General features: G+C 40.4%; 1 protein-coding gene across 1 annotated transcript in view; it reads right to left on the reverse strand.

Annotated features, from left to right (window-relative positions):
- The window catches only part of PIK3R5 (phosphoinositide-3-kinase regulatory subunit 5), a 90596-nt gene that overhangs the window by 14909 nt on the left and 63139 nt on the right, over positions 1–12548 (reverse strand). The window contains exons 5-9 of the mRNA XM_036769369.1: positions 11557–11695; positions 5114–5183; positions 4476–4650; positions 3150–3303; positions 918–1001 (exon numbers count right to left, since the gene is read on the reverse strand). Of these exons, the coding sequence (XP_036625264.1) occupies positions 918–1001; positions 3150–3303; positions 4476–4650; positions 5114–5183; positions 11557–11695 (622 nt within the window). The remainder of the gene's footprint in view (positions 1–917; positions 1002–3149; positions 3304–4475; positions 4651–5113; positions 5184–11556; positions 11696–12548) is intronic.

Consider the following 12548-nt stretch of genomic DNA (forward strand, 5'->3'; position numbering starts at 1 on the left):
AAAACAACTTTGAAAGGCTTTAGAAGTTTGAATGCAAAGATGAATTATAAGTCCAAGAGACTAAACACTAACTAACTAACTAAACACTAACTAAACACAAAGGAGGTGATAACTTAAAATGCAAAGAAAGATGTGGCCAAAGCAGAAATTGGTTTTAATGGATTATGCATGTTTATAATAAGGATTTGTTTGTTTGTTATTTCAATGGTGGGTGGAGATTAATGAAAGGCAGATTATAAATGCATTTAAAAATAAATGAATAAATTTATGACAAAACTTCTCCCCCCTCAGATCTTAACTGTCTATAGAGCTTTGCCTGTACCTCTCTTATACAAATATTATACATGATATGCTTTAATTACATGTCAATGTTCTCTCCCCTCCCCCTACATCCCAAGCTCCATAGGGGCAGAGAGTGTGTCTCATCTAAACTGCATAGTTCTCCTAGTGCTTAACAAAGTACTTTGTACAAATAATTAATTATTGAATTGGGTTTACCCACTAGAGGACTTTCTTACACTTTCTCCTAGCCCCTTTCAAGAGTGTCCAGAGTGAGTGTAAGCAGGGATAACTCTCTCCGGATTATTTCATAGGAAGAGGCAAGCCAGGGATGTTTATCAGGTAACATCATCCTTTAGTGAGAGGGCTGAGATGGAGGACAAGGTTTCCCACCTCCAAAACTAACCCAAACTCTACCAGCTAGATGCGGACTCTAAGGGTTCTTGTGTTTCATCGGAATGAGCCTGACTAGCTACCACTGAGAACTAATGGCAGAGTGAGAGAGCTACCGGTCCCGGAATAATGGATGGCTGTTATAGAAGCCATGAAGGAGCTGAAGCCAAAACAGAGGTGGAGAGGGAAGCGGCGGATAACCTTTCTTTGGTATCAGCGGGAGAACTGCCACACAGATTCCTTACCAAAGCTGTCCTGATTCCAGCTACAGGTGTAGCACCTGGCTACTGGAATGGGGATGGTATACAGCTTACAGGGCTGAGCTGTCTCTGTAGAAATAAGAAGAATAAAATTTTAGAGCCGGAAGAAGACACCTTAAGGGGTCATCTAAATCTAAACTCCTAATTTTCTAGGGAAGGACAGTGAAGCCTAGAGAAAGAAACATTATTCAGCTGTTCAACATAAGAACCAGTACAGTTATTACAAGAAAAATTCCTAGCATAGCTATTTCTTATGAATCATACTCCGGCTCAGGTGGTGGTATTTTGTTTTGTTTTATTTTTTCCATCTGGGCCTATGATTTCAATGATGTTTCTGATAAGAAAACTCTTTCTACTAATGCAAATCAACAAGTAGTCTGTAATTTACAATTTTGGGCAACTCCCTAGGGCACTGAGAAGTTTAGTCACTTACCCAGAGTTACACAGTCAGTAATGCTGTAAGACTTGAACACAAGTCTGCCTGACTCAAAAGTCAGTCTCTATATCTCTTATACCATACTGCTTCTCTTTTGGGCATCAATTACATTCCTTCCCATTCTTTCTCCTCCATGGGTCACTGGAATCAGTTGCTAGCTCCCTTAGCCTTTTCTGCCCATATGGGCCTCCCTAGTAAGGGACAATAACTTCCCCACTTCTCCTTCTCTTTATGTAAAAGTCCTATCAAGCCTTCAGGTCATACCTCCTTCATGAAGCCTCTACTCCAGTGATAATGAACCCTCCCATCCTCTGAACTTCTATAGCACTTGTAGCTTTTATTATATAATGTCTTGCATTGTTAGTTAACTTTTGAGTTTCATGTGTGTGTTCCTCCATGAAAGACCTCCTCTGATTCCTCATCATATCCTGGAGGTCCTCCAAGGTTCTTGCTAAAGCACAAAGTCTGTTCGGCTCCATTTACATCAAGTTGGAAAGGATGGGCCCAACCGCAGATTGATTGCTATGTAGCAGCTTCACTAAATGTAGAGAGGCTCATCAAAAGTAGTTTGCAAACTAAGTGATGAATTATTTGGCTATGGCAACTCGAAGATAGATTAAAAACAAAAAACGGCCTTCGATTCTGTGTGGTCCTTTTAGCTTCTGTGGGGATTGTGGTGGGATGCTGGAAAAGGGGCTAGGCCACACGCAAATATAAATGGGTTACTTTTTCCCAAGGAAAAATGATTGATAGATTGGAGGAAATGAACCACATCTACAATAACATTCTTTTTATAAATTAATCCAGATGAAATAGGGGCTGCAGTGAAATGAAATGATGACTCAGAAATTCTTTTAGTTTAAGTAACTAAAAGAGTTGGCAGGATTGACTTAATTGCATGTCCAAGGGTAACAAAAAGAATCATTTCATGGGATGTGTTGGGTGATGTAATCAGTGTCTACCAGGGTTTCTCCTCCTTTTATGTAGGTTGGGCGAGTTCTTTCCCTAAAAGGCAAGAAATGTATCCACAAGACTTGATTGGCCAGGGGGCTAAGATTCAAGCATTGTCATTTCCTGGCCATCCAAGAGCACAAAAGAGGCACACACAAGTGCAGTTGGGGACTTTCAGACTTGGTGGATGCTCCAAATCATCAGTCTTCTTTGTTGACCAGAAGTATTTTTCTATGGAGATGAAGGAGGCCATGCTATCTGAGCTAAATATTATAACCTTGAGTATCTTTTCTATACTATAACTAAGTAAAGCTCCTTTTAAAATAAACTTTTGAATGATCTAGAAATGTCTCATGTCGTTATAATATTAGCCCTGAGCTACCTACTCCACTTAACTTATAACACTTGGCTTGGTTGTAACGAAATTTTACAAAAAACCTGACGAGATCCTCAAAAAAGGGCCAATCTATACTTTGGTGTCCATGTGAAGGAATAGGCAAGGTGAAAAAAAAAACTTCATAGCCATCTACCATAAATATTTTTTTCAAGTAAGTACCCAGGTGAAAGGTAGTGAGCATGACCAAAATGTTGATCCTCAGAGGACAAGCACAAACTGTCATTATGATCATACTTAGAAACTTTCGAACTTGGTAAAACCTTCCAAATCTTGTGCTCCGGTGGCATATCATTTGAGGACTCCAGGTCACCTCTGGGGAAGAATGTTTGTAGAAGCATACACAGTAAAGACTCAGTAAAACTTTGGAAAATTTGTTTCCTTCAAATCTGCAAGGTCCATTTCCACATCCGTCTTCCTTACCCCAGAGCCTTACCTGAGATGTAGGGGAAGCCAGCTTTCTCTCCTACAGCCTTCAGCTTGGCTTTCAGCCACTGCCGGGCCTCCTTGGGGTCTCTGATGGCAGATGCTAGTTCCTGAGCCTCTGTAGTCTCCTCAAAGATGGCCTCCAGTTCAGTTAGAGTCTTGGACTAAAAACACCCTCACAGATTAGACAGGTCTGACACTGCACTCATGGTCTAGCAGCCCATCATTCCTGCCCAAGCCCCAGTTCTCACTCAGTCACTCTCAAGCCCTTCACTGTTTGATCCTTGCACTCTTAACCCACTGACCAACATGCTCCTATCCGCACAACTGGGTAACCCTGTCCTCCTGGAAGGAGGTGCAAGAAGAGGAACAGGACATCTGAGCCAGAAAGGATCACCTAATTTCCTGAATTTACAGGTGAGGAAACTGAGGTCCAAAGAAAGGAAATATATTGCCCCATGTCATAATCTTAATTAGAACTGAGACAAAAACTTAGTTCTCTCAATTCCATATCCAAGGAACCTTTCACTACATTATAATCTCTTTTTCTGTCTCTGTCTCTCTCACCTAAACATATATAAACAACCTCAAAACACTTCCAGCATTTTGCCTTTGTTCCTACCTAATCAAAGTGAACCTAATAAAGACCCTGGCCGTCACCCACAATGAAAAATTCTAATCATGATAAGCTTCAGCATCTTCCCCATCTTTAGTACCTCCTGCCCCATGCCTAAGTCACAGCTATCCCCCCACCAGCGATCAGAAGATAATAACAACTCAATTTATATATCTCTTTACAGTTTACAGAGTTCTCTTTTTATCACAATTCTATGAGGGAATTATTACAAATATTATTTTCTTCATTAGGATGTCAGGAAGCTTGAGAAGGTTGTGACTATCCATAGCTATTTGGTATGATCTCATATTGATATGATATAAGGTGTCAATGTGAAAAGACACTGCTCTGGGCCCATCTACTTGTACTTGCCAAAAGGGATAGCTCCCCATCAGTCCACATCATGATCACAGAATCATAAAGACAGGACCCCAGAGATCACCTAATCTCTCTGCTCCTCTCTCCTCAATTCCCTACATTATCTCTGATCTGTCTGAATATTTCTATGGACGAAGGATTCACTATATATTTCTACAGGCTGGTTTTAATTATTCAAAATTTACTCGTCAAATCCTAAGCAGACCAGGGCCTGAGATGGGGGAATATTGGAAGCCATCTGGAAAAACTCTCCTGCCTCTCCTCAGTCCTAAGTATTAATGAACCAGTGTGTGTGCAAGCCCCATTTCCCCAAGTTCCAAGAGGACAGGTTGGCATTTGTACCTGAAGCATACGGTGTAGACGGACCAGGTCACAGCATGCCCCAAAGGCAGCCTGGTAAGCATGTTGCAACAGTGTGACATAGGCGCTATGAGGAGAAGGTTCTGGGAAACTCATCTTATTGGCCACGGATAAGAACTCAGTCTGTACCTCCAGGGGGTTCAGAAGCAGTACGGTGCTAGGGACAAATGAGACGATGAGTTCAGGTTCTGTGGGCAGTGCAGGGGGTGAGGTTCATTCCAGGATACCCTCTTCCCTGGGTCCTTGTACTTTATACCCAACTCATGTCCCTTAGGAGAACACTGGGTAGGCCTGACAAAGGCATTGCTAAGATGGTCCAGGATACAAAATAGGATTCCCAAAGCATGGACTTGCCCACCCTACTCCACAACTTAATCTGAAGCAGCAGACCTAAGGAAGATTCAAGCTAACCACACCGATGAATCCCCGGGGGCCCAAGGAGAATTAGACTGGTATGCCATAGTAAAGAGGGGTAGTAATGAATAATGGCACAAGCCTCCCTTCCTTCTACCTCTCAATCAGGTTTGGCTTCTTGCTTCCTAGAGTTGCAGAGGTAAGCATTTAGATTTCAAAGGGTCTATGAGTCTCCCTGCTCCCATGCCTCCATTCTGAGTACTCACACAGTGGAATTTCGGTGGCGTCTGATGGACAGTCCCTGTTCTGCCCTCACTAGTCTCTGGTAGTTGATGCCTGCAAACAAAAGAAAACTGTTTAGTCCAAAAGAACCGCAAGAAAGGACACCTTGTTCTTCACCAAGGACTATGCTGCCAAGTCCTCCATACCACCAACGTTTCCCAGGGCTCTCTCCAATATCAGAAAGGAGAGAGGAGATGATTACTAAGAAAATGAAGGGAAAGGAAAGGGGACTTCACTACCAAGGAAAGAAGAACGGCCTCACACTTTGGAAACCCTCAGCAGAGATACCTGGTAGGAAGATGGTTCTGGGTACCACTCATCTTGCCCTTGACATGTGGGAGACAAATAGATCATGGAGATCTAATGTAGGTATCACCCAGTCAGTCAACCAATCAACAGCATTTATGAAGTGCTTACTCTATGTTAGGCACTATGCTAGGCCCAAGAGATAAAAAGACAAAGATGCAGTAATTCTTGCCCTCAAGGAGCTTATATTCTACTGAGGGAAGTATCGTGTACATAGATGAGTAAAGAAAACATAAAAACTAAGTACAAAGTAATACTGAAATGAGGCAAGGGACCAGGAAAAACCTCATGCAGAAGGCAGCTCCTGGGGGCAGCTAGGTGGCGCAGTGAGTAGGCCCTGGAGTCAGGACCTGAGTTCAGATCTGACCTCAGACACTTGACACATTTACTAGCTGTGTGACCTTGGGTAAGTCATTTAGCTCCAATTGCCCTGCACCCCCCAAAGATTTTTTTAAAAGTTAATAAAAAATAATAAAAATTAAAAAAAGGCAGCTCCTGAGGAAATCCTTGAAGACAATGATCCTAAGAAACACAGATGAAGAAGGAGTGCATTCCAGATTATGGCGGAAGCTTGTACAAATTTACAGATATGGGAGATGGAATTTCAGGTGTGAAGAACAGTCTGAGATGTTGTTCAAGCCACATGTTCCAGATGTGGAATTCAGAGTATTTGACGGGGAGCAAGGAGTAATATGTCTGGAAAGGTAGGACCGGGCAGATTGTGAAAGGTTTTAAAAGCCAAATGGAGGAGTTTACATTTTATCTTGGAGGCAAGAGGAGCTTTTTCCACTGGAGCTTTTTCAACGAAAGACTGACACAGTCACATCTACGCTCTAGGAATATAAATTTGGCAGTTGTGACGCATCGTACAAGGAGCATAGGGAAGCTGTAGAAGAGCACAGGAGAGAAGCGGTGAGGCCCTGGACGAGGGCGCGTAGTCATGTGAGTGGAGAGCTGTGAAGGCAGAATCAGCAGCGCTAGATGACTGCTTGGCTATGTGGGACATAGGAGGGGTTGGAGTGTGAGCCATTAACGATGACTCTAAGATTGTGAACCTTGTTGAGCGCAGGGATGATGGTATTTCTGGACAGAAATGGGCAAATTAGGAAGAAATGTGGGTTTTGGTGGAAATTTATCAAATTATATTTGGGACATACTGAGTTTTAGATGCCTAGAGCAGAGGTGGTTCAGTCGATATAGCTCTGAGCCTGAAGTAAGGAAGACCCAAGTTCAAATCCAGCCTCAGGCACTTACTAGCTTTGTGACTTTGGGCAAGTCACTTATGGTCTGTTCACTTCAATTTGATCAACTGTAAAATGAGAATACGATCGCCCTTGCCTCTTAGGGTTGTTGTGAAAATCAAAGGAGATGTTTGTAAAGCACTCAGCACAGCGGATGGCATATAGCAGGCACTGTGACTGTTAGCTATTATTATAAGTGTGATAAGCTGTTGCTGACATAGTATTGGAGCTCAGCAGAGAGACTAAGGCTAGATATATAGATCTAGTAATCATCTGTGTAGAAATAACTAAACTCATGGGAGCTGATGAGGTCACCAAGTGATGGAGTACAGAAAAAGATGAGAAGACGGTATAGGACAGAGCCACAGTTTGGAGCAGGACAGAAATGTTGATCCAGCAAAAGAGGCTGAGAAGAAACAGCTAGATGGTTAAGAAGAGAACCAAGGATGGAGAGGGGAGAGTATGTAGGAGAGAAGCAGGATCAACAGTGTTAAAGGCTATATAGGATGGTGGGGGAAGGCGAAGATTGAGAAAAAGGCTCTTGGATTGGTTAATTAAGAGATCATTGGTAACTTTGTAAAGAACGGTTCCAGTTGAAGTATGAGTTAAGAAGTCAGATTGTAAGAAGGTTAGTCAGATGAACAAGAGGGAAGAAATGGAGAAAATGAGTACATAAATATATAAACACACACTCATATATAAGCTATGCATATATTTTACACACACACATATATATATATATAACATGTATGTATGTGTGTATACATGCATATATACACACACCCACATATATGTATGTGTGAATGTATTTTTTTTTAGACGTTTGGCTGTGAAAGTGAGGAGAATTAAAACAGGCGTGGATGGCTCAACAGTTTTTTAAGGATGGGGGAGAACTGGGTGTTTTTAAATAGCAGGGAAGTAGCTAGTAGATAAGGAGAGATTAGGAATGGAGAGAGGATGGCTGTAGGGGCTGTCTACCAAAGAAGATAGGAGGGGATTGGTTCAAGAGAACAAATGGAGAGGCTGGCCACCTCTTCATCAGAGTCTGGAGTAAGAAGAAAAGAATGGGTTAACAGTATCAGGGATTTTGAGATACAGAGTAGGAAAGAAGAGGTAGTTCAGGTTACTTGACTCTATTTTCGCAGTAAAGTAGGAAGTGAGGTCTTCTTGAGAACAGAAGAAGCCACTGTTCCAAACTTCTCCCATGCTCTAGAAGCTTTGGTCACATTACGATGTCACTAAGCTAAGTCAAGTCTTCTGAAGAAGTCAAGGTTGAAGCTTCCCCATGTTGTCTTCCATAATCCCAAATCAAACTCTGGCCTTTGCTTCTTCTGATACTTCTCTGATTTCCTAGGCACTAAGTCACTTCCTGCCTTAGGAGGCAAGATGATACAATGGATAAAGCACTGGTCTAGATATCAGTAGATTTGGATTCTTGCTCTGCTGCTAACCAATTATAACACCTGTAGGAATCATCTAAACTCTCAGAAGGAGCTAAGCTAAATGATCTATGATACCCCTTCTAGTTCTAACATCCTATGATTCCTTTTTAAAATAAATAAATTAATTGATTTTTAGCATTCTTTTTTTTTACGTGTTGAGTTCATAATTCTCCTTCAGCCCCCACCCATTGAGAAGGCAAGCAGTCTGATATCAATTATACACGTGAAGTCATGAAAAACATATTTACATATTAGCCATGTTAAAAAAAACAAACAAGAAAAAGAAACAAAGTGAAAAAGTATGCTTTATTCGTTCATTAGTTCTCAATCTGGAGGTGGATGGCATTTTCATCATGGGTCCTCTGGGATTGTCTTGGATCATTATATTGATTAGAGCAGCTAAATCTTTTAGAGTTGATCACCATTACAATATTGCTGTTAGTGTGTACATTGTTCTGGTTCTGCTCACTTCACTTTGCATTAGTCTTCCCAGGTTTTCCTGAAGCCATGCTGCTTGTCATTTCTTACAGCACATTCCATTATAATCACATACCACAACTTGTTCAGTCATCCCTCAATTATTGGGCATCTCTTTAATTTTCAATTCTCTATCACCATAAAAAGAGCTGCTATGAATAATTTTTTTCACACAAGCCCTTTTTCTTTGCATTAGATCTCTTTGGGATATAGAACTGATATTGGTATTGCTGGGAAAGTTACTTAAACTTGTTTGTCTCAGTTTCCTCATCTGTAAAATTAGTTAGAGAAGGAAATTATCTTTATCAAGAAAACCCCAAGTGGGGTCATGAAGAGTAAGACAAGATTAAAATGACTAAACAGCAACAACAAATTGTATACTTTATCTATTCCACTCTAGTATCCGATTGTTTTGATGATTACTGTTTTGACATATGATGCTTCTTTATAATACTGTTTTAGATTTGGTACTGCTATCAAAGAAAACTGCCCTGATATCCTAGAACCAGAGGATAAAATAGATTTGAAAGGATTCATCAGTCTCCTCCTGAAAGAGATCCCCAAATGAAAACTCACAGAAATATTGCAGCTAAGTTCCAGGGCTCCCAGCTCAAGGGGAAAACACTGCAAGGAGTCAGAAAGAAACAATTTAAATATCATGGAGCCACAGTCAAGCTAACACAAGATCTAGCAGCTTCTACATTAAAGGATCAGAGAACCTGGAATATGATATTCTAGAGGGCAAAGGAGCTAGGATTGCAACCAATAATCACCTACCCAGCAAAACTGAGTATTATTTCTTTAAGGGAAAAATGCATATTTAATAAAATAGATGACTTTCAAACATTCCTGATAAAAAGACCAGAGCTGAATAGAAAATTTGACTTTCAAATATAAGACTCAAGAAGAGAAGCATGAAAAGGTAAACAGGAAAGAGAAACCATAAAAGATTCAGTAAGATTAACTGTTTGCATTCCTACATGGGAAGATGATACTTGTAACTCTTAAGAGCTTCTTCTTTATCAGGGAAGTTAGAAGGAGTATACTTAGATGGAGGCACACATATAAGTTGACCATGATGGGATGATATCTAAAAAACTAAAATTAAGAGGTGATAAAAAGGAATGCACTGGCAGAAGGGGAAAGGAAGAGGGAAAATGGGGTAAATTATCTAACATAAAAGAGGTGCAAAGGAGCTTGTGTAGGGGATAGGAAGATGGGGGATATGAGAGGGGATGCTTGAACTTTACTCTCACTGGAATTGTCTCATAGAGGCAATAACATACACACTCAGTTGGGTATGGAAATCTCTTACCCTACAGGAAAGCAGGACAGGAAGGAAAAAAGGGAAGAGGGGGTGCTGAGAGAAGGGAGAGTGGATTGAGGGAGGTGGTAGTCAAAAAGAAACCACTTTTGAGGAGGGACAGGGTGAAAGGAGAGAGAAAGATAAACAGGGAGAAAAATAGGATAGAGGGAAATCCACAGTAATCATAACTGTGAAAAAATTTTTACACCAAGTTTCTCTGATAAAGGCCTCATTTCTCAAATATATAGAGAACTGAGTCAAGGCTATAAAAATAAGTGCCATTCTCCATCTGATAAATGGTCAAAGGATATGAACAGGCAATTTTAAGCCAAAGTAACCAAAGCTATCTATAATCATATAAAAATGCCCTGCATCACTACTGATTAGAGAAATGCAAATTAAAACAACTCTGAGGTACCACTCCATACCTATCATATTTGGCTAACATGACAGAAAAGAAAAATGACAAATGTTGGAGGGGAAGTGGGAAAATTGAGACACTAATGGTTAGTGGAGTTATGAATTGATTCAACCATTTTGGAGAGCAATTTGGAACTGTGCCCAAAGTTCTATAAAACTGTGCCATACCCTTTGACCCAGCAGTACTGCTACTAGGACTGTATCCTACAGAGATAAAAAACAAGAAGGAAAAGGATAATATGTAAAAAAAATATTTATAACAGCTCCTTTTGTGGTGGCAAATAACTGAAAATTGAGGAGATACCCATCAACTGGGGAATGGCTGAACAAGTTGTGGTACATGATTGTGATGGAATAATATTGTATTAAAAGAAATAATAAGCAAGATGCTCTCAGAAAAACCTGGAAAGACTTATGTGAACTGAGGCAAACTGAAATGAGCAGAACCAGGAGAAAATTGTCACACAGTAACAGCAATATTGTATAATGATCAACTGTGAATGACTTAGCTATTCTCAGCAATACAATTATCCAAGACAATTCTAAAGGATTTGTGATGAAAAATGTTATCTGTCTCCAGAGAAAGAACAGATGGAGTCTGAATATAGATCACAGCATACTTTTTTTTAATTTTTCTTTTACAATATGACTAATACGGAAATACGTTTTGCATGACTGCACACGTATAACCTATATCAGGGCTGTCCAACTTTAGGTTTTTATTGAAACAATAGACAATATATTTTGATTTGCCATTTTAATGAGAGCTCTGTGGTAGCTCGGCTTCATTTGCTAAAGCATTTATGTACATTTCTATGCTTGTTGGTGGGCCGTATAAATTGTACTGCTGGTCACACGTGGCCCATGGACCACATTTTGGACAGCCCCGACCTATGTCAAATTGCTTGCCTTCTCAATGATGGGGATGGGAGGAAGGAAGGGAGAGAATTTGGAACTCAAAAAAAATTTTTTAAATGAATATTAAAAATTGTTTTTACATGTAATTGGGGAAAAATAAAATACTAAATAAATATATTAAAAAAGAAAGAAAAAGCTATGTAAAATAAACTTGTAGCCAGGCTCAAAATTGTAGGAGAAAGAGTTGACGAGTGTAACTGGCTAATAATCACAAGGGATGCTATTTCCAAAGCTAAAATATGAGTGCCTATTAACATCTTTATTGGCATGCCTCCCTTGCTGCCACTCTCCACTTTAGAGCATTGGCACATACATACCTGGCACCTTGAGCTCTGCATCAATGAAGGTGAGAAGTTCCTGACAGATGCTGCAGTAAGGAATGGGCCAGGTCAGGAATCTGTGGTAGGTTCTAGCTGCTTTCAGAAGGAGGTCAGAATCTGGTGGGAAGTGTGGGGTCTGTGAGAGGGAAGCAAACACAAAGTAGAAAACAAAGTCAGAAGTGGGACAAGATTTGACTGTGAATGAGGACAATGGCATAATACAGGAGAGGAGACCACGTTTCTTTCTGGGCTAGTTCCTCAAAAGAACAAATACATACCACTGGGAAATTTGAGTCATCTCAGAAGCAGGGATGTATGTAGTAAGGCAGTGGCTAAATGGAGACTAATGGGACACCTCTCCTAGAGGACAGTCCTCGTGTTATAGATTACAAATGGTAAAATAGTAGTCTAGGTACAATTAACAAAGAGGCAGATAGGTAGTCTAGTTGATAAAGTGCTGGACCTGCTTGAATCCTGCCTCTGACACTAAGATGTGTGATCACAGGCAAGCCACTTGACTTCTGTCAGCCTGAGTTTCCTCACCTGTAAAATGGGGATAATAAAGGCCTCTACTTCACTGAGTTGTGACTATCCACTGAGATAATGTAAGCAAGTACACACTTTGCTAACTTTAAATCTATACATAAATCTATTTTGATATATTTTAAACAAATACATTTGAACTTAATCTTCCCGGTCCCACAATGCTCTCATGAAAAGCTGATGACCAAGCAATCTTGCCAATCTTCAGACAGCGCCGATGACTTCTCTTTGGGAATTGTATTCTAAGCCTACATCATGTAGTGATGGTTGGCATAAGTGCTGAAGCTCAAAGATGTTAAGTAAGTGGCTAAGATTACATATCTATTACGTTCCAGAGCTGGGACCTGAACTGAAGTCTTCTGAATACATATCCATATTCTTTCCACTATACCTTACAATATATCTCTCTTATTACCCTGAAAGCTCAAGGAGGGTAAGCGCTAAAT

This window comes from Trichosurus vulpecula, chromosome 7 (genome assembly GCF_011100635.1).
Source record: "Trichosurus vulpecula isolate mTriVul1 chromosome 7, mTriVul1.pri, whole genome shotgun sequence".
In the NCBI taxonomy this organism is placed as follows: domain Eukaryota; kingdom Metazoa; phylum Chordata; class Mammalia; order Diprotodontia; family Phalangeridae; genus Trichosurus; species Trichosurus vulpecula.